The 19,911-nt window shown below is 42.3% G+C and overlaps 3 protein-coding genes and 1 long non-coding RNA gene across 6 annotated transcripts; 3 read left to right on the top strand and 1 right to left on the bottom strand.

Annotated features, from left to right (window-relative positions):
* Positions 1–251: 251 nt before the first annotated feature.
* LOC116190025 (protein transport protein Sec24-like At3g07100) lies at positions 252–8,210 on the top strand. 2 transcript variants are annotated; one of them, XM_031519704.1, is made up of 14 exons: positions 252–591; positions 1,163–2,345; positions 2,608–2,746; positions 3,305–3,495; positions 4,573–4,680; positions 4,792–4,995; positions 5,122–5,353; positions 5,661–5,810; positions 5,914–6,070; positions 6,602–6,729; positions 6,809–7,131; positions 7,231–7,422; positions 7,539–7,776; positions 7,875–8,210. In XM_031519704.1, the coding sequence occupies exons 2-13, from the start codon at positions 1,221–1,223 to the stop codon at positions 7,767–7,769; spliced, it is 3,180 nt and encodes a 1,059-aa protein (XP_031375564.1). In that variant the 5' UTR covers positions 252–591; positions 1,163–1,220; the 3' UTR covers positions 7,770–7,776; positions 7,875–8,210. The 2 variants fall into 2 exon arrangements, with proteins under 2 accessions (XP_031375564.1, XP_031375566.1); XM_031519706.1 differs by having other exon boundaries at positions 252–730.
* Positions 8,211–8,879: 669 nt separating this feature from the next.
* On the top strand, positions 8,880–10,445 carry LOC116190703. Of its 2 annotated transcripts, none has more exons than XR_004152909.1 (2): positions 8,880–9,217; positions 9,504–10,445. It is a non-coding gene; the product is annotated as an uncharacterized LOC116190703 (long non-coding RNA). The 2 variants fall into 2 exon arrangements; XR_004152915.1 differs by having other exon boundaries at positions 8,901–9,217; positions 9,606–10,445.
* A 1,263-nt stretch (positions 10,446–11,708) lies between these two features.
* Positions 11,709–13,139, top strand: LOC116208173. Its single transcript, XM_031541492.1, has one exon. The coding sequence runs from the start codon at positions 11,709–11,711 to the stop codon at positions 13,137–13,139; it is 1,431 nt and encodes a 476-aa protein (XP_031397352.1).
* A 324-nt stretch (positions 13,140–13,463) lies between these two features.
* Positions 13,464–19,714, bottom strand: LOC116190080 (DUF21 domain-containing protein At1g55930, chloroplastic-like). The gene is made up of 14 exons (XM_031519743.1): positions 18,701–19,714; positions 17,858–17,955; positions 17,669–17,762; positions 17,481–17,558; positions 17,220–17,323; positions 16,460–16,541; positions 15,824–15,963; positions 15,658–15,736; positions 15,481–15,544; positions 15,127–15,218; positions 14,918–14,983; positions 14,434–14,550; positions 14,161–14,349; positions 13,464–13,955 (listed from the first exon to the last, which is right to left on the bottom strand). Exons 1-14 carry the CDS (start codon positions 19,256–19,258, stop codon positions 13,719–13,721), a joined length of 1,998 nt encoding a protein of 665 aa, XP_031375603.1. The 5' UTR covers positions 19,259–19,714; the 3' UTR covers positions 13,464–13,718.
* Positions 19,715–19,911: the final 197 nt, after the last annotated feature.

Genomic DNA, 19,911 nt, shown 5'->3' with positions numbered 1-19,911 from the left:
GGTAGAGATGATTTACAGACAGAGATAAAGAAGAGATAGAGATAGATAGATAAATTGATATATAGATATGTAAATTAATTATATAACTAAAATTAGATAATTAAAAAAAGGGAAATAACAAAAAAAATTCAAACATGATTCCCTTTCGGGTTCGGGAGCCCGGACCCGGTTCATCATCAGTCGGCTCTTGCCCTGTGGTGCGTCGTCTTGTTCTTATATATTCTTCATGCGCTTTTCAATTAATTAATAAATTAAAAAAAAATCGAGAGAGAGAGAGAGAGAGAGAGAGGGGAAAAAATACGGGCTCTGGATCTAATACCCTGCTCGAGTCCTCCGATCTCCGTCGCTATCTGCGAGCTCTGCTATCTCCATCTCTCTCTCTTTCCCTCCCCCTCCTCCGGCGGGTCCTCAGCCGTCAGCAGCCACTTTGATCTGATCTCCCCGACAGATCCGTTTCGCGGTTCTCCTTCCGCGGATTGAAGTCCCCGCGGGATTTTTGGTGCGGCACAGCTACACAGCTGATATTTTCCCTCTTGGTCGAGTTTAGGCTGATCCTGCCGGTGTAGCGCACTGGTCTGATCGCTTTGTTCGGTAATCCTCAGTCTCGATCGTTCTGTTTCGGTAGGGCCGGCTTGATTTGGGAATCGAATTTGGTGCGGAGCGGAGTGGAGCGAGTTGTTTAGCTCGGGGACTGCATAATTGAGCTCCCAGTAGCTCGGGTTTGTCGCGGGTACGGCTTAGGAAGAACTCGGTGGCAAACGAGGAACCGAATTAATGCCAACTGTGATGTTCATATTAGCCTCTGATAGTCAGTTTAAGTGTTTAACATTAAGGAGAAATTGTGTTCCGTGGTCAATGTGACATCTCCTTCAAATTGGGCTCCTTGGTTGTATGGGATTTGCGTTGACTGAAAAAGCTATCATCTTTTTACGTTAATATTGGAATAGATCAAAATGGAATTCCCTGAGACGGTAGAGCGCGTACGCACCTTCAGGTGCATTGGCATGACGCACACGAATCCCGTGTCATGCGTTTGCTTGGCTGAAAAGACACCAGTCTCACAGTTCACTGATCAGCTCACCTTTTTGCTTGTATCCTTGATTTGCATTATAGTATCTTTCCGTTAATGGTCAAGATCGTGATATTGCTTCCTATGTTGCAGGTATATTTATGGGAGTGTAGTTCAAATTCAGTTGGATAAAGTAACTTTATATTATTCAATGGGGACTGAAAATCCGGGTCGTCCGGCGTATCCAGGAAGGCCTGCCACTACACCTTTTGGAGCTCCTCCTCCTCCGAACGTGAGACCCTTTTCATCCACTCCGCCTATACCTGGATCAGGGCCATCCACATTTAGACCGACTACGGCACCTCCTTCTCAGGCTAATACACCCTTTGCATCCTCTGGTCCTATGGCTGAAACAGAAGCTCCTGGATTTCAGCCCCGGCCTCCATCTACATTCAGCAACCCATCTGCAGCTCCTCCCCCAGCGCTGCCATCATATGGGTCTCCTGCCCCAGGTGCTCGGAATTTTCAGCGTTTCAGCACTCCACAGTTCACCCAAGCCCCACAAGGGCCACCTGCACGTCCCCCCACAATGGGGCAGGCACCATTCGGTACTCCGCCTGCAGCTCTAGTACCTGGTGCTCCGCCCGCGTTCCGTCCAACAGCGAATGTACCTGCAGTGCCGATGGGCTTGCCTCCTCAAAGAGCAACCTATGCACCCCCGGGTGGGAGTGTTCCCCAGTTGCCATCAGAATCAGTGCCCTCTGTTCCCAGGCCAAATTTTCAGCAATCATATCCTGCAGCTGATCCATCAGTTCCTACTGGCCGCCCCACTGTTCCACCACTTTTTCCTGGGTACCCTAACCAGCGGCCCCACGCACCTCCACCAGCAACCCTGTCACAGTCTCCTTTTGCTGCTCGTCCGGCAGGTGATGTGCCAGCACCTGTTGTAGCTTCACCATTTCAAACACATCAAGGAGGCTATGTCCAACCACATACAGTGCCAGCTCCATTTGGCATGCCTCCTAGGGATCCGATGCAGCATTCTGCCTCTGGACCTCCTTCAAATGCTATGTATGGCCTCATGGAAGACTTCAATTCTCTTTCCATTGGGTCTGTTCCTGGATCTTTGGACCCTGGAGTTGATTCTAAAGCTTTGCCAAGGCCACTAGATGGGGATGTGGAGCCAACTTCATTTAGAGAGATGTTCCCCCTAAATTGCCACTCTCGCTACCTGCGTCTTACAACTAGTGCTATACCAAATTCTCAATCCCTGATTTCGAGGTGGCATTTGCCTCTTGGAGCGGTTGTTTGCCCACTTGCGGAAGTTCCTGAGGGGGTCAGTACTCCTAAATTCTGTATGACAGAACTTTTTCATGAATATATTGAATTAAGTTTATTTTGAAGTGAGCAGCATTTGGTGCTTAGGCCATAAGTGGTTCTTTATGTTACACATATTGGAATATAAATGGTACTGCTGTTATTTCGGATTATGGAGCTTGCAAGTGGAATGGTTTTTTAGCTTGTCGAATATATCATGAACATACTTTAGCTTCAAAATTTCAATCATCTACCTGCTAATTCTTGGTTTTTTTATTCAGGAGGAAGTTTCCATAGTCAATTTCGCCTCAAGTGGTATTATTCGTTGCAGGAGATGTCGGACCTACATAAATCCATACGTGACGTTTACTGATGCAGGAAGAAAGTGGCGTTGCAACATTTGTTCTCTACTTAATGATGGTAAGTATCTAATTTTACATAAAAAACTTTCTCGCTACAGTGTATTGTTTTCAATTGTTTATTGTCTCGCAGGATAGCTCTTATCCATATCATACCATATTTTTCAGTTAATCTGATTGTCGTGACATGTGACTGAAGTCATGGATTTCTTGCTTGGAACAACCACCTCTCATATTTTTGAAACTTCTCCATTGTACTAGTACTTTCTATATGTGAATTTCCCAGTGGCTGGCATAATTTCTATGTGTTGAAGGTGCTCTAGAAAGTAGGTCACCGTTGTGTATGTTTAATTTGAGATCTATGTCAAAGACTGCAATGCTATAGATGCTGCAAAGTGAAGTGAGTTAATTTCAAATTCTGTTCATTCTACTTGAATTTTCTCGACTTCACTCTAGTTTTGACATGAACAGAAAGGGGAAAATAATAGTGAAAAAATAAGCAGCTATAGTAATAATCCTTGCTTCTATAGATGATTTTAGACAGTTGTCACTTGGAAATTGATGGCTTAAGAGCATGTGGTCTTGATACTAATGCCATCTGTTAAATGATCATGTCTAGTACCCGGCGACTACTATGCCCCTTTAGATGCAATGGGCAAAAGAGTTGATTTTGATCAGCGACCTGAGCTTGCAAAGGGTAGCGTTGAATTTGTTGCTCCAACTGAGTATATGGTTCGACCTCCAATGCCACCGCTATACTTTTTCCTCATCGATGTGTCCGTATCTGCAGTTAGAAGTGGTATGATTGAGGTAAGCACCAGCCACAGTGCATAATGTTACTTGTCAAACTATTTGTTCTTGCCAATTGATAATAAGTGCTCGGTACTTGCTGCTCATTGCAATTGTTATTATCATGAGCAACTGTTGGTTCTCGGGCCTTAAAATTTTTAATGTTGCTGAAGAGCGTGGTTGGGAAAAAATCATTACACTTTCTCAAAGGGATGGACCTAGAAATTTGTTCCCGAGTGGGTTAATTGGAGAGTAAAATTATGAAGTCTAGGGGGCGGGATAGTAGAAATTCTCCAATAATGGGTGGAGCATATGAGAAAATGTCCCAGTATTCCTGGATTCCAAGGGGGACAACTTCGCGGTCATACTTATTGCTTTTTAGGTCCTCCAATCGGCCCTTGGATGAAATATTTGTTCTACATCCCTTTCTTTGGAGAATTTATGCAGGGCTACTCTAACTGAAACTCTAAAAACAAAGGAGATAAGGCCACGGAGACCTAAAATAAAAAGTACTCTGAGAGTGACAATTTCTATTACAGGATCATGACTCCAGCAAAGATGTAAGAAAGTAATTCTTCGCATTATGATGTACACTGTCCACTTCATTGCAGAAGCTATCTTCTGTCTTGCAATGGGGTTGACATGATAAAATGCAAGCCATTTTTCAGTTGTCTTTGTTTCAGCCTCAATGTACGAGTTGTTAAGAAATTGAGGGGGCCATTGATGTAGTGAGGCATTTCTGAAGAGCCTCTAAGAAAATGCAACACTGTAGATGAGAGTGTCTACTAGACAGCAGGGAAGAGAGTAGTGTAGAGATTCTCCTTCCTGTTTGCACATGTGACAGTGATCTTGTGACAAGTCTGTTTATCCAGTGTCAGTAATTAGTATTCTTCCTAAAGAGGCCATCACACACCTCCCAACTATACTTCCAGCTTGGATAAGCGCTACATAAAAAATTAATATCAAGTACGACATCTACACAGGAAAGTGGATATGCATGCCTCGATGAAATACATATCTCTCTTCTGTATAATTTTGGGTCCCTTTTTGTGTCTTTCAATTCTTAATCGCTTATAAAAAATTGTATCTCTATTGTAGGTCGTGGCACAAACTATAAGGTCGTGCTTAGATGATCTTCCTGGCTTTCCAAGGACACAGATTGGCTTCATTACTTATGACAGCACAATACATTTTTATAACATGAAGGCAAGTAATCCATGTGCGCATTAAATTTCCTTTGCAGATAATTTTTCTGTCCTTTTATAGACTTGTCTTTCTGAATTTGTTGCCAATCCGGGTCTTTCCCCCATGTGCCAGTCATCCTTGACTCAACCCCAAATGATGGTTGTCTCGGATCTGGATGATATCTTTGTTCCACTGCCAGATGATCTCCTTGTCAACCTGTCAGAGTCTAAGACTGTCGTGGAAACGTTTTTGGATAGCCTACCATCAATGTTTCAAGACAACGTGAATGTAGAATCTGCCTTTGGTCCTGCTCTTAAGGCTGCGCTCATGGTTATGGTACGTCATGCATTGCACATGGATATAGATTTTTATTTGAGCGTCTTTGTCATACCTTACTGTCAATCATTGATTTTGACTTTCCTCTCTCTCTCTCTCTCTCTCTCTCTCTCTCATTGTGTGCAGAGTCAACTTGGAGGGAAATTGCTTATTTTTCAGAATACACTTCCCTCTCTTGGTGTTGGCCGCTTGAAGTTGCGAGGGGATGATGTTCGTGTTTATGGAACAGATAAAGAGCCTGCTTTGAGAACACCAGAAGATCCATTTTATAAGCAAATGGCTGCTGATCTCACCAAGTATCAAATAGGAGCTAATGTATATGCATTCAGCGACAGATACACTGACATAGCCTCAATAGGTATGTCTTTATAGCTAACCAGGAATGTCCTGGACCAAATTTACAACTTCTTACTGAATCACAGCCACCAATCATTTAGTAGAAACACAACTTCTTTCACGTAAATCCTTATTTTGTGAATTGTTGTCATCTTGTTAGCTAATGATGCCAATGCTAAAGAAAGAGAAGACACTGAATAATTTAATAGGTCCTCCTTAGATGTCTATTTTCTTTGACCTGTCGACATGCTTTGAAAATCTAAATTTTGATTTATCATTTGGTATAACATACTTCCTGCTTCTGATGCCTAATCACGAATCCTGTACAGGGACCCTGGCAAAGTACACTGGTGGTCAAATTTATTACTACCCGGCTTTTCAATCAGCTTCTCATAAGGAGAAGCTTAGACATGAGTTAGCCCGAGACCTTACAAGGGAAACTGCCTGGGAAGCAGTCATGCGTATAAGATGTGGAAAAGGTGAGTTCCATGTCAAAAAATAGTTACTGTTGAAAAATATTTAGTGCTTTACCTTCAGTCTGGATATCACAGAAATTGATTTATCTTTGATGGGAACTTCTAGGTATTCGCTTCACATCTTATCATGGGAACTTTATGTTGAGATCCACCGACTTGTTAGCGCTTCCTTCGGTGGATTGTGACAAAGCATATGCTATGCAATTATCCCTTGAAGAGACATTGCTAACAACTCAGACAGTATATTTCCAAGTTGCTCTTTTGTATCCTTTAAGTGGGAATAGTTGACCTACAATTTTCGCTTTAGACTGGCTGCAACTTGTTATTGCATTGTAAGAAAGCCTTTTCCTTCGGTCATGCAAAATTTTGTTAATCCTTTCAGCCTTTTGTTACAAGTGCCATCCTGGTAAGAAAAATTTTTGTTCTGAAAATTCTGGGCATCTCATGAGTTTCTTATTCTGCCCTTTTGTGACCATTCCAATGGATGGAAACTGAAAATAAAAGAATGTCGTTTTGTAGTTGTGCCTTAATCTATCATATGATGTCATGAATATGGCATCGGAACCTTTGGCTTGGCCTATAATTCTTCGGCTTTACAAGTATAATTGATCCCTTCATTGGTTTTCTTCACATCTTTTGCATTTTGGTGCTTTCATGAATACAATTGATCCCTTTGTTGGTTTTCTCCTTTTATGTTTTAAAGAAAAAGGAAAACAGTTCTTACGCACGGTTTGGGAGACTGCAATGTTGTGATGTGAAAGTGCTCAGATAAGGTTTTCCTTAACGGTCAAAAGGTATACTGCTTCTTGTGGGGAGAGGCGTATCAGAGTACACACTGCAGCAGCACCAGTGGTGACTGATTTAGGAGAGATGTACCGACAAGCAGACACAGGAGCTGTCATATCTTTGTTCACTAGACTAGGTATTGATCTGTTTCTAAATAGAAGCTTAATCTTGATGTTATTTTCTCTCTCCTAAGTATAAGCTCAAATTAATTGCAGCCATTGAGAAGACCCTGTCACATAAGTTGGAGGATGCTCGGACGGCAGTGCAACAGAGGATAGTCAAGGCCCTCCGGGAGTACAGGAATCTACATTCGGTGCAGCATCGTTTAGGAGGGAGGATGATATATCCGGAGTCTTTGAAGTATTTGCCTTTGTATGGTTTGGCTCTCTGCAAATCAACAGCCCTGCGAGGATCATATGCTGATGCTTCACTCGACGAACGCTCTGCTGCTGGCTTCACCATGATGGCATTACCGGTGAAGAAGTTGTTGAAGCTACTATACCCCAATTTACTTCGTATAGATGAGTACCTTTTAAAGGTGACGTTTACTCTTCTTATATGGCTGTCTTCAATTTAGTACTTGGAGTATGCCTAGTTTCTTAATATAAACATTGCTAGTCTTGGTTCTGTCTTGCAGCCATCAGCGTCTGCCCAGGATGCGGAGAGCACTATGAAAGCTAGGCTGCCATTGACGATGGACAGCTTAGATTCCCGGGGTCTTTATCTATTTGATGATGGTTTTCGCTTTATTTTGTGGTTTGGTAGAATGTTGTCTCCTGAGATATCGCAAAATTTACTGGGCCATGACTTTGCGGCTGACTTATCGAGGGTGAGTTCTAGAAGGATCTTTAACGCAGGAAAATAGTTTCTGTGCTTGATGGCTTTATCTTCTAATTCATCTCCATTGACACGCTCTCCTTTTCTTCTTGCCTCGACTTGAATCAGGTTGCCTTCAGCGAGCGTGACAGTGAAATGTCCCGTAAATTGTGTGCTCTGCTTCAGAAAATTAGGGAGAGCGATCCTTCTTATTATCACCTTTGTCATCTCGTGAGACAAGGAGAGCAGCCAAGAGAAGCCATTCTTATCATGAGCCTTGTTGATGATCAGATCGGTGGGACAAGTGGCTACGTCGATTGGATAATGCAAATACATCGGCAGGTCCAGCAAAATGCATGAAAATCAGGTAGCTTGTTACTGTACTATTCATCTGCATGTGAGGTGTGTTACTTTACATTGAGGAGCTCGGGAGTAATTCCTTTTTACCTTCTATTTGTTTCGCAGAGCTGCAAAATCTGTTCAGGGCTCTTCAGTGTCCCCTCTCAGTATTATACTCTCAGTTGCCAGAGAACCATTGCCCAGATTAGCAGAACATTGGTCTGTTTCACCATGAGCTTGTATTTGATTCGATTCGCTTCGGTTCGGTTCAATAATACTCCGGACTTCTTTCTGGTGCTATTTGTGTTTCAATATTTAAGGACAGATGAAATTTTGTTTGCAATTAGATATTCGTTAGTGATTTTTCTTTTCTGATTTCGCCCTCTGTACACTCGATGTCACTTTGTTATATAGACGGCACGATTGGTCTCGTTGTAGGGTCCTGTGGTTTTTCTCAAGTCATATCTGCAATCCAATTTTGATATTTGATACCGTCTTTGTCCAAATTGATCTGTTCAAGCACTGTTTCCGGCTAGTCAATTACTTAAAAGACTACTCGAACATTGTCAGTTCAACTAATCAGTTTCAGACCTCAGTCCCTTCCGTTGGCAAAAGATTGGACTTATCGACGCACGTTTGATGATTTGTCGATCATCTTACGTTATCAACTGCAGAACTGGTATAGACTGAATAATTCAGATGCAGCAGCCTCTACAAACCCTAGGAACTCGAATTCATTGATCCCGAGATGTCACGGGTTCCGACTTGTATGATCGGACGAGAATATACGGGCGCGGAGCTTCGCTTACTTGAGTCCTATAAGGGAATCTAATGAGCGAAAGTACAAGGAGTGTCGACGGTCGAGAAGTATGGATACTTTTGTAGTGATCTCTCGGCTGTCGGATTGTGTTATTACTTCTACTTAAACGTAAAATCATCTGATTCGGAGCTCGACAAGTTTCGTCCTGAATTTTTTTGTCCGATAAGTATTGGAAACTCGAATTGATAAACATGAGCTTATAAAATTGCAAATACGCCACTCCTAATTGAGCAAATCACATTTTATATGACTCGTGAATTAGCATTAATTTTACATATTATACTTATATTCCTCCTAATTTTCAAGTCCGAATATGCGTGCTAAATTTAGTACTCGACTAAGTTCACGAACAAGCTCAAACTCGACCCATAGTGAACCGAACCTGAGCTTCCCAATTCCAATACTTGGCTCGGCTCGGCTCGTTTACACTCCTCGCCAAACTGCGGCTTGGCGGAGATTGAAATTTTGATTCCGGCGCGGCTCTTCGCCGTAGTCAAGACGAAAATCCCAACTCTCTCTCTCTCTCTCTTAAAACTCGCAAGAAGGCTCGGCAGCTTCTCTCTCTATGTTTTCGTCCAGTTTGAAGCAAGAAACCCTCGGGCTTACTCGTGACCATTTGATGATCATCCTGCAGAGCTGAGTTATTTGGGTATGTATGCCATAAGCAAAGCTCGACTTCTTAGCCCAAAGATGGCTGGGATTCAATCTACTGTCTCTTCTTAACATGCAATTGATTCATTCTTGAATCACTAGTAGGTTGAACCTGCTGCTGCTGTTTGGTTGATTGATTCTTGACCCTCAAAATTAGGCAGGACAGTAAAAGATGGATTTTTTAGGTTATTCTTTTTGGGGTTTTTGTGTTTTTCTGATTCAGATACTGACATATGCTGCTAGTGATTTGCTTCCTAAAATCTGTATCTTTGTGTCCAATGTAGGTGTCGTGTTGTCTAACTCGCATTGAACTCGTTTTCTCATGTTTTGTGTCCTTAATCTTGGGTCATTGTGTCGCGTCGCGTTGGGTCTCGTGGATCAACCAGAAGGAGCAGGGACCGACCTCGGTAGACTGGGAAGAGGTCGCCAGCATTTATGAACGAGCCAAGTCCATGGCCCTTACCTTCTGCGACAACGTGTAGAATGGACACTTGCGCTTGCCCGCTTCTGTGATCATGTCCCGGAAGATTACTGTCCCACCTGGTCCCAATTCTTGCTCAGTCTCTCAGTGATGAGTATGTATCCCTGAACCCAACTTACGCCATTCAAGGAGCCTCAGCTCATTGCTTAAAAAGAATGGCTCGTCTCGGTAACAGGAGTTTGGCCACGGAGATTTGCCGTTCAGGTGCCATAGGGTATATGATGAGGCTGCTATTTTGGGCAAGGGTTTTTTCAGAAGCTGATGGTGGTTTTTTTCCTTCGGCTTATACTCAAATGCCTTGCAGTCTTGGTTAGTATTAGCGATGAATGTCGTGTGGTTTTGAATGAAGTGAATGGGTTAAGGTTTAGAAGGCGCGGTGTTTTTTGATAATGAAAGACCCGTGCAATGATGAGGTGCTTAGGAGTGGGACTGAGGCTCTCATATGTATATACCAAGACCCGGATAATAAACACAGGAGAGGTCTTTTGACTAATGCTGAGGAATGGCAATATCTGCAGAAACAACTTGATGCAACCTTGACCTCCGAGGACGAAGACCTTAGAAAATCCGCGAGGAAGTTGCGCTGGCTTCTAGGGGACCCGAGTTTCATATAATCCTCTGCAATTTCCTTGAGTTGTTTCTCACCATGTCTGAGTAACAAATTTCGTTGCTAGTTTCATGTAAAAAGAAAGGAACTTTTTACCTGAAAACATCAATGAGACTTGAGATCTAAATTCTGTCTTCATTCTGAATGGGATAATATCATCATCATAAAATCGAACCGATGCCCCATTCATTCTGTTTGCACTGAAAACAACCTCTATGTCTGTCTGAAGTTGGCATTTCTTTAATTTCAACTCATAAACATCGTCTCTATCGCTAAACCTTTGGCTCAGGTAGTATATATTTGCACCCTGCTTGTACTCGCGAGCATGCTAACGAACGCTCAGATCGTTCACAGCATGATGACACCAACAAGAATGCTAACATACACACAGTCCCCCACGGCTCTTTAACTTAACTTAATATCGACAAAACCCCAAGGGGTTTGGCCTAGTGGTTAAGGTGCGCTTAAGTTTGCACTCGATCCCAGATTCGAATCCCCTTGGAGCCACCGGAGCGCCTTTGGCGTGATTACCCGCTCTGTCCGTCTCCGGGAATTCACAGAGTCCCGGAGATTAGTCGGGCGAAGTCTGGACATCCCTGGTTAGCAAAAAAAAAAATTAATATCAACATAGTGAACTGTAAGAAACCGCGTACATTCTTCAAGTCCTCCTTAAGTTCTGAGAATGTTCAAGTTTCTGAGAACGCCGTGATTTGGGCGAGCTATCATAAAGAGCGTATCCTCAAAATAGAAAAAGAAAAAAGTATAGGGGCTATCCGTTAAAATTTAAAACTCGAGAATCCTTTTAGTAAAAACGTTTAAACGAGGGGGAGAAAAGAGAATAACAAAAGTTGTTCTAAGTTCTAGCAGCTGTCGCAGGTTCACCGACTCCGGCGAAACGGTAACCCAATTGCCGATGATGCCTCCCCTGCTTCTCTCGCTTTCGTTTCGCCTTCTGCTTCTTCCCGTGAGCTAAGGGGTTGTTCATCTTTTAATTGGGTTTCATTCTTCCTCTGAATCTCTTCCTCTGAGCTTAGTCCGCATCACCTGCTGCAAAAACTTTTGATCTGTTTTGTCTTGTGGGAGCTCTAATGGTTCTTGTTTCGGTAATTTTACGTCACATTGATGGAATTTCTGCAGCTGGGTCAGCTTCTTCTTGTTGATTTAATGCTCCCTGGGAAAGAAAGGTTCCATCTTTGAATCGAAACCTTTGATAAAGGTTGGGCATTTTTCAGTTGGCATGTTGATCCATATTCCACCGCCAAAAACTATAGGTTAACCTTGTCGATTTGAAGTTCCATGGGTCGGATGTTGCCTTGACGAGAGGTTTTCTGTCATCAGTCGACCTTCGTGTTATGCTTGTTTGATAGGGGAACATTATAAGATTGTGCACTGTTTAGGGACATGGATGAATCAGGAGAGTCAAGCAGCATTCGCGAAAAGTGCGAGACGGATTTGGAACAGCTTCTTATTCTCTATAGATTATTGATGTCCAATGGAACCGATTCCGAGCGGGTGAAAGCCACATTTAAGCTAGCAAAGGTTTACTGCAGGTATCTCCCAGGGGATGTGTTGTCCTGCGTCATCCCAATTCTCGTCGAATGTCTCCGCAGCGACCCTTTAACTGACTCACAAAAGGCCCTTCAGATTGCTGCGGTTTACTGCTTAAAATGCATAGTATCTCACTGTGATGTGAGATTGGCCGACGAGATAGGCCGTTCCGGTGCTATAGAACATATGCTGAGACTGATTCCAGTGGTATCGGATGATACTTTCCGTTTGATTTTAGTCAAATGCTTGTTGGTCTTGGTTAGTCTTGGAGATGAGTGTCGTGTCATTTTGGCACGGATTGGTGGGTTATCGGAAGTCATTGGAATGTTGATTAGTATTCGTTCGGACGTTCGCTTGGAGCAGTACTTGTTGGAGATCTTGAGCGCGTTGGCGATGCTTAAGGAGGTCAGGAAAGAGCTTGTTAGGGCTGGAGGCCTCAGCCATCTCATCCGGGCCACTTCTAGAGGTACTATGGCCTCTAGGGTGAGGGCTAGTCAGGTGATTGGTCTGCTCGGGGTTCCAAAAAGCATGAGGCGGGCCTTTGCCAAGAGAGGGGCAATACCGGCCCTCATCAAGCTGTTTCACACCGGGGATATGGAGACGAAGCTTGTAGCAGCCAATTCCCTTGGTTTAATATCAGCTCACACAGAATCGATTAGACCGGCTGGTCGGGCTGGGGCAGTTGATGTATTCGCCGAGCTTCTTGCTGGCACGGAGGCCCAGGGCCGCGATATTGCAGAGGATGCGTTCTGTGTGTTGGCTGTCGCAGAGCAGAATGCAATTGATATTGCTGATCATATGGTGAAGCTTCTAAGGGAGGGTGATGACGAGACAAGGGCAGTGGCAGCTGATGTTCTGTGGGACATTGTGATTTACAGGCACCGTGCACCGGTCATGCTGAACTCTGGCGCCATCCCGATCCTGGTCCAGCTTCTAAGGGACCGTGGAGTTCAACCAGAAGCGAGGGAGAGGGTGTGTGCTCTTGTCTCACGTATGTGTTACGAGAAGCGGGACCGGGACGCAATCGCTGATATTGGGGCAATCCCATTACTGGCAGATATTGTAGATCACGATGAGTCGGAGGATGTAAAAGAGTGTGCCTTGGAGGGTCTTTTATGCTTATACGAAGATCCTGATTACCATGATAAGGTTTCTGCAGCAATAGATGTCACCAAGTTGAGACATGTAGAGGATCTACTAGCGGAGATCCGCAAGTCTGATGAGCTCATGCACCGATCCTCGAGGTGGGTACACAGGTATAGATGGGATCCCGACTTAATATAATGATCATTTGATCTCGTTGTATACTTCGATATTATCTGTATGCAGTAGAGATGGGCCACATTTTCTATGAGCCTCTGCTGCAGTTCTTGCTTGCACTATTGTAAAGTATGCACAGAATAAATCAAAATCGTTACTTTCTAGTTTGCAAAATCTTTCTCGATAAACCGAGTGCAAGGACATATTTACCACTGATAAATGAACTCTGAAACTTGATTTTGAGTATCTCTACGCTCAGTAATGAATAATGGGTTAGCTAGACTGACTCCCTGAGACAAAAAATACAAAATACAAAATATTTTTAAGGAACTATATTTGTTTCGGGGATTTTTTTTTTCCTCAAACACAAAATGGAACAAAAAAGGAAACATGGAACATACCAACTCACATGCAGAAAGGATGTCCCCTGTCTCTGTCTGATTCCATCATCTTCAGAAAAAAATTAACTTTACAAAGAAATAAAATCCACCAATAATTCCCATCTTCACCTTTTCCTAACAATAATAAACCTTTTCTTCTGCCAAAATTATAAGAAAGAATTGATAGGGATGCAAGGAAAACCTCAGCAATTCGAACCTCTAACTATTGCTCACCACCACCACCTATGTGAATGTCTTCGTTTTGGTCGCTTGGATAGTCGTCAGATAGATCACTCTCTGGTCTTCTCGGGAATAAGTACTCGTCATCGTCGCTGCTACATTTCCTCTTTATGATTTTAGGAACCACTCGGGTAACTTCTTTCATTTTGGAAGCGTCATCCTCACCATCAATCCTCTCAAACCTAACCGCACTGACCTTTCTGGCATTTCCCGCTAGAATCTGCACCAAAGACAGCCGGATACTTTCAACTACTCCCTGGGAAAGTTTATGCTGGTTTGCTTGGAAAACACCGAGAAGGGAATAATCCCAGATCTCACTTATCGATCTTTTCATCAATGCAGATAAAAAAACGCAGAAACTTTGAGACCTCTTATATGTATGCAGATGAAGGAATTGATGAGGGTTTCTTTTATGGGGTCGATACCTCGAGTTTGAAAACTTGATGTGTTTCCTTGTCCTTTTGGTCCTTGCGCTCAGATTCGCCGTCTTCATTGTACTCATCCACTTCTTCCATGTTTTCCTTCTCAAGAACCACTTTGACGCTCTCGCCTGTCCTTGGTATATACCCGAATGCTTCGCATATAAAGCCAGATACAGTCTCATACTGATGACCCTGTTTAGCAAGAGTGCAAATGCCAATATCAACTAAAAAGAACATTTGCTCAATAGTATCGAAAACCAAGAGAATCATACATACCTCTGGCATTTTTATATTCAAGTCTTCGGAGAGTTGATCAATGGATGTGTTGGCATCAACATCATATACTCCCTGTGCTCGCATTACGATGTACCCAGTCTTCTTCTGGATCTCTTCCTATTTCAATCACATAGGAAACCATGAGCAAAAGCCGATATGAACTAATGCACTAACTCCGTATAAGGACCAGTGACCACTATTCCATGGCAGAACAGAAATTTCATTTTCAAAGAATTGGGTATAGTCCATCTCAGACATACTTGCTGCCCAGTATCATAATATGTGATCGCCAATTGTAGAAATATACCTCCAAGATTTTTATTTTGTTGTTTGCCGAGGATCTTGTTAAGTGTACAGAGTAAAGTTCCTTACTATAATGAGTTCCCCCATGTAAGAATGAAATGATACTATAATGACCTAAATAATTTGAGAATCAGATAAACAGGTAATATAAAATATCAGGTGCGCAACACAATGAACTTACCTTGGAATCATTTTCATCAAAAATTTCACCGACAATTTCCTCAACCACATCTTCCAGTGTTACAATCTGCTTAAATCCACAGAATGCAAGAAAAGCCCAAATTAACAAGAACCAAAGTCATAAATTTCACAATCTAAATTAATAGCTGACAATCAACAGCAAGAATATTCTCATTAAGCCAAAATCAAGTCAGGAGGCTCGTCACATACTCCTACAGTGCCACCGTATTCATTGAGCACCACAGCCATGTGAACCTTTCTTATCCTAAACTCCCTGAGAAGGTTCCACACTGACATTGAATCTGCCCACAACGAAGATAAAACACAAAGGAATAGACTTCAAACAAGTCCTCAAAACAGATAGAACAGAAGATGAGACGACTCAAACCTTAAGATGGTCAATAGATATGGTCCTTTCGGCAAGTGACAGTGCATAAAAAGGTTTTTCAGTCTCCAGGTAGGCAAAGCACAAAGAGATCATCTTAACACCAGAACCTAGGCCTTACCAGGAAGACGCTCACCATTACAAATGAAACTGCAAATTTGCAGAAAACAGAACCTTACCAGGAACAAAGTAAGCAGGTTTATGAGCCATATCTCCCACAGTGGAACTTTCTAACAGCTCACCCTTCAAAATTAAACAAATTATAATTCTGCATTCTATGAGAATGGGTGGCATACAAATAATGAACAGCACAGATATAGCCATAACTGGGAGAATGATATAAGAAGAGTCCTCACCTTCTGGACATAGTCCAACAGATCCATTGCATAAGCAATTCCCACTATATTGTCGACCCGCTGCTCAAAGACAGGCACCCTGTGGAAATAACATTAATTCCTTTAGCAAAGTGCATCCAGAAATGAGTATAATCTTTTATGTGTATCCCATCCAAGTGAAACTTGCCTCGAATATTGATGAGTCACCCACAAGTTGTGGAAATCTATAAGGGTTGAACTAGCATCAATAGCAACTACATCAACAAGAGGAGTCATGACCTCTCTCACATACGTGTCCTTTATCTCCAACACATTTTCAATCATATCCTGTGACAGAATTTTCATAAAAGAAGTATAATTCAACCAGCAGCTAATCCTTTCTGGTGAAGAACAGATCGAAAGTCATAAACAGGAGTAGAAAACCAAGCAAAGAAAGATGCAGAAGTGCTTATGTTCATCGCTAAAGTCCCAAAGAAATAGAAATGGCCTAGCAATCATGGATTGACCAAAGTATTGCTTTACTCCACTGGAGAATTAAGTTAATGTTCAGAGATAAATATCATAATGACCTTGTCAGTGTACTTCTCCCAATCCTACACTATATAATAGGTCTATTTCCACTTGAAATTTGCAAGACTCCTTTAAAATCAAATCAAAAGAACCTTCCAGGTTTCAAGTTGAACCATGTCCCATGAATAATGAGCAGAGCTCTAGAGTACACGATCTGCTCATTAAACTCTGCACTGTCGCAAAGCATGCTGATGCAGAAAAGACATGGTTTGGTGGAGATATTTCACATCACAAATTCAATTCATATTATTACCTGTTCTTCCTCCTCTATAGCCCCACTTAATATTGCTCCTCGCAACATCAACTTTAGCTCCTCCTCAGTGACATAAGGCTCACTAAAAGAAAATAAAACGTAGCAAAAGCAAATGAGTAATAAAAATATTGCTGAGAAAGCATTTAACGATATTGATCATAAGCTTCATGAAAGAACCAGAAGTAGCATAAAAAATTAGCAAATTAGTGTCGGAGAAAATAATTTTTTAGAACTAACTGTAATGATTTCAAGAGTAAACTCTGCAACACCAAGAAGACAACAATTCTAGAAATTCATAGTGGTACCTTCCATATCAAGATGGAGCAAAATGTTGATTTTTTCTTCCTAGCAGATAGCAAAGTTCATATATTAAAATGGTACAGTAGGTAGACCACCACCTAGGAATAAATCCTACAATCGACTAGATTTAAGTATATCATTTGCGCATGGGGAAAAGAATGAGAATACAAAAACTGTATCTGTTTATGGTGAGAACTCTCATCTCTTCTACTATCTAAGGCAAAGCAAAGGAATATGTAGACCAAGACTTTTGTCGATTCAGGATCAGGAAATGAGGATAATAATTTATGAGGCCAAACTATGAACTTCTCATTATATAGCTGAAAAACCACTAAAAATTATAAACAGAGGCTTTAAGTCTTGCGTGTATACAAAGCAGAACCATTGGTTGCACAGACAGAATGTTACAATCAGACTTTCAAAGCTGCAAATATATTAGTACCCAGTAATTGAGGATTACCTTCTCCCTTTCAGACCAAGCAGTTTTAGCATCCCCATTGACAAGTAGGTAACAACTCTTCCCACAGGATATAACACCAATGAGAGCCATGCTACTGGCCTGACCTAAAAGTACGGCAAGTAAATCCTGAATTTAGGGAATAAGTAATAATTCAACATGTGAAGAAACTGGAGAGCTGCAACATATAAACAGGCATAAGGTATGATAGAGCTAGGAAAGAACTTCATCAAGCTAACAAAAGTGAACAAACTCTGCACTTACCACAAACCGAGCAACCTCCGTGGCATTATGAACTGCTATACTTTTTGGAGTGATTTCAGTAAGAAGCAGAATAGCAACCTGAACACGGTTAAAAGATCATAACATTATGAATCTGGTTGCATCTCTGCAACAGCACCATCCAACCAGTGATCTTAAATATTCCCAAAATCAGGTTGCGTAAAACATACTGTCATCACTCCAGTTGCTGCACTAACACCGGCTTCACCAAATATTGCTGTCGCTGCATCTGTGACCAATGCGGTTGCTCCAATATTGACCACTCTGTTGTCATGGATACAATCTTATGTGAGATAAATGCTGCAACCTTAAAACTAAGAAGAACAAAATATTTCCAGCAAAGAATTAAAAGACAGTACGTTGTGCCAATAAGTATAGTTGTTAGAAATCGTGTTACATCACTGCGGAGCATTTTGAAGACACCATTTTCAGGCTCTTTCTCAGCCAATTCACGTACCTGTCTCAGATCAAGGGAAAAAAATAATTTTTGTTAGATTTACTATCATAACTGGTAATGGAAAATAAAAGGGGAAAAAATCAATCTGCAGCTGACCAGTATTAAACACTAATGGTATTTTATGTTCTCTATCAACCTGGATTTATACATGTAGGCAGCTGACAATTTTCAATCTGAAATCCCAACAAAGGCATTCAATAAATAAAATGCTGCACTATATTAGCTCAAGACCCAATCTTTTAATCTCCTTTTCTATAAAATCTTCACACCTAAGACCACCCGATTGATCCTGTCAGAGCACAGATACTGTCGCCACATTCGCCAACAAGTTAATGAGAAGGCTGGATAATTCATGTAGCTCTCTGCCTCAAAGACGAAATAGACACCTAACACAACTAATTATGAACGAGAAGGAGAAAGCAATCCTGAGACAGAATCCCTTCATGAAATTCATTAATGGCTAATGCCTCAAAATATTTGGCTTCATCCACTCAAAGAGGACTACCCACAATCACAAAATAATTGGTAAATTCACACATGATTGCATCATGTGGATTGACAGCCCCGCCCTCGACATATGCTTCTAACATTGGAAAAAAGCAACCAGCTATCCAAATCAGACATCAAATAGAAGTAATCCTTGAGTCCAAAAGAAAAGCTTTGTATATTATGAGTCATCAGACTCGTGCTTTCCTCATGTAATAGGAGGTTCAAAGAAGCTACTAGTGCAGAATAAAATTTTCACCTTCCAAGGCCAAAGCGTGGTAATTGAAGTCTCTGCCATTGAAAAGAAAGCCGAAAGTCCCAAGAGCACGGCCAATATCAAACCTTGCTCTTTGAACACCCTTAGAAGTTGTGAGACTTTAGGCCAAGCATTCCTCAACAACAAGATGCTCTGACCAAAAACACCATAACCTGTGTTGACTACGCTCTCCACCGCAAACACTCTTCTACACCCGACGACCATAATTCCACAGACCAATGCCGCCAAAATAACTCCGCGCCTCACCAAAAGTCTCATGAAACCGAAATTCCCTTCCGCAGCATCAGAATTAACGCTACTTCTCACAACCACTGATCTCAACGGGACCGAATTTCCAAAAGCTAAGTTTTTTGGCAGTCCAGGAGTGGAATAGCCCACAGATGTGTGCATTCTGGAGAACTGCGTACTTAGTGGACGAATTCTCCGAGAAATACCGGGCTGCCATCTCAAATTTCGATTGGAAACTACCGAAGATGGCAACTTGGAGCCATAGATGAATGCAGGACGACCGACAGCTGAAGACTCCAGCACCCAATCCATGAACTAAGGTTTATGGTGACAACCCCAGGACAAAATCAATCCACTGGGAGCTGAAGCATCTAATCTCTCAGCGATTCCGGATCAAAACACTCGAATAACAGGCGGCAACCGGAGACGAAGAGCCCCGTACATGGTTTCTCAGACTAGTCCTGCATCCCTTTTCCCTTCCTTCGCGATTAACCAGCTGCGAAAGCGCAACCGGGATTTTCGTACTGCAAGGCGTGCGGAGGATTCAACAGCGGCAGCTGCACCGATGGAGAGGGTCAACCCAGGGTTGGAATCAAACCACTAGGAGACGGAAAGAGAGGGGACGATCAGAGGAGAAGCTTTACGGCTGGCTGGGGTCCGCTCCAATGGCGGCATTGCTTAGCTCGTATGAGGATGGATGGGAAGAAGATTTTTGGTCGATAGGTCTTCAACTGTTTCGTTTGGTGCACAGAGAGACAGAGGGAGAGAGAGAGCGCTCCGCTTTGCTGCAAGTTGCCGCTGCACGAAATTACGAGATTGCCCTTCGCCATTCACGGACCCATGTCAGAACTCCTGAAACTGGCTGTTAGAAACTACCCCCTCACTCTTGAATAGTTTCATATTTACCCTCTGACCTTTTTTTTTGATAATTTAGCCCCTCATGGTAATTTTCCCTCGCAAAAAAG

Source organism: Punica granatum, chromosome 1, assembly GCF_007655135.1.
Source record: "Punica granatum isolate Tunisia-2019 chromosome 1, ASM765513v2, whole genome shotgun sequence".
Taxonomy (NCBI): Eukaryota; Viridiplantae; Streptophyta; class Magnoliopsida; order Myrtales; family Lythraceae; genus Punica; species Punica granatum.
Note: the sequence above shows the minus strand (reverse complement) of the source record. Positions and strands in the feature narration are given on the sequence as shown.

Coding starts and splice junctions, on each gene's coding strand:
- LOC116190025 (XM_031519704.1), top strand. CDS start 1,221: ATGGGGACTGAAAATCCGGGTCGTCCGGCGTATCCAGGAAGGCCTGCC. Junction 4,681..4,791: donor TACATTTTTATAACATGAAG/GCAAGTAATCCA, acceptor CCCATGTGCCAG/TCATCCTTGACTCAACCCCA. Junction 5,811..5,913: donor GCGTATAAGATGTGGAAAAG/GTGAGTTCCATG, acceptor GGGAACTTCTAG/GTATTCGCTTCACATCTTAT.
- LOC116190080 (XM_031519743.1), bottom strand. CDS start 19,258: ATGGATTGGGTGCTGGAGTCTTCAGCTGTCGGTCGTCCTGCATTCATC. Junction 17,956..18,700: donor CCACGCTTTGGCCTTGGAAG/GTGAAAATTTTA, acceptor GATCTGAGACAG/GTACGTGAATTGGCTGAGAA. Junction 14,984..15,126: donor AATACGGTGGCACTGTAGGA/GTATGTGACGAG, acceptor GGATTTAAGCAG/ATTGTAACACTGGAAGATGT.
- LOC116208173 (XM_031541492.1), top strand. CDS start 11,709: ATGGATGAATCAGGAGAGTCAAGCAGCATTCGCGAAAAGTGCGAGACG.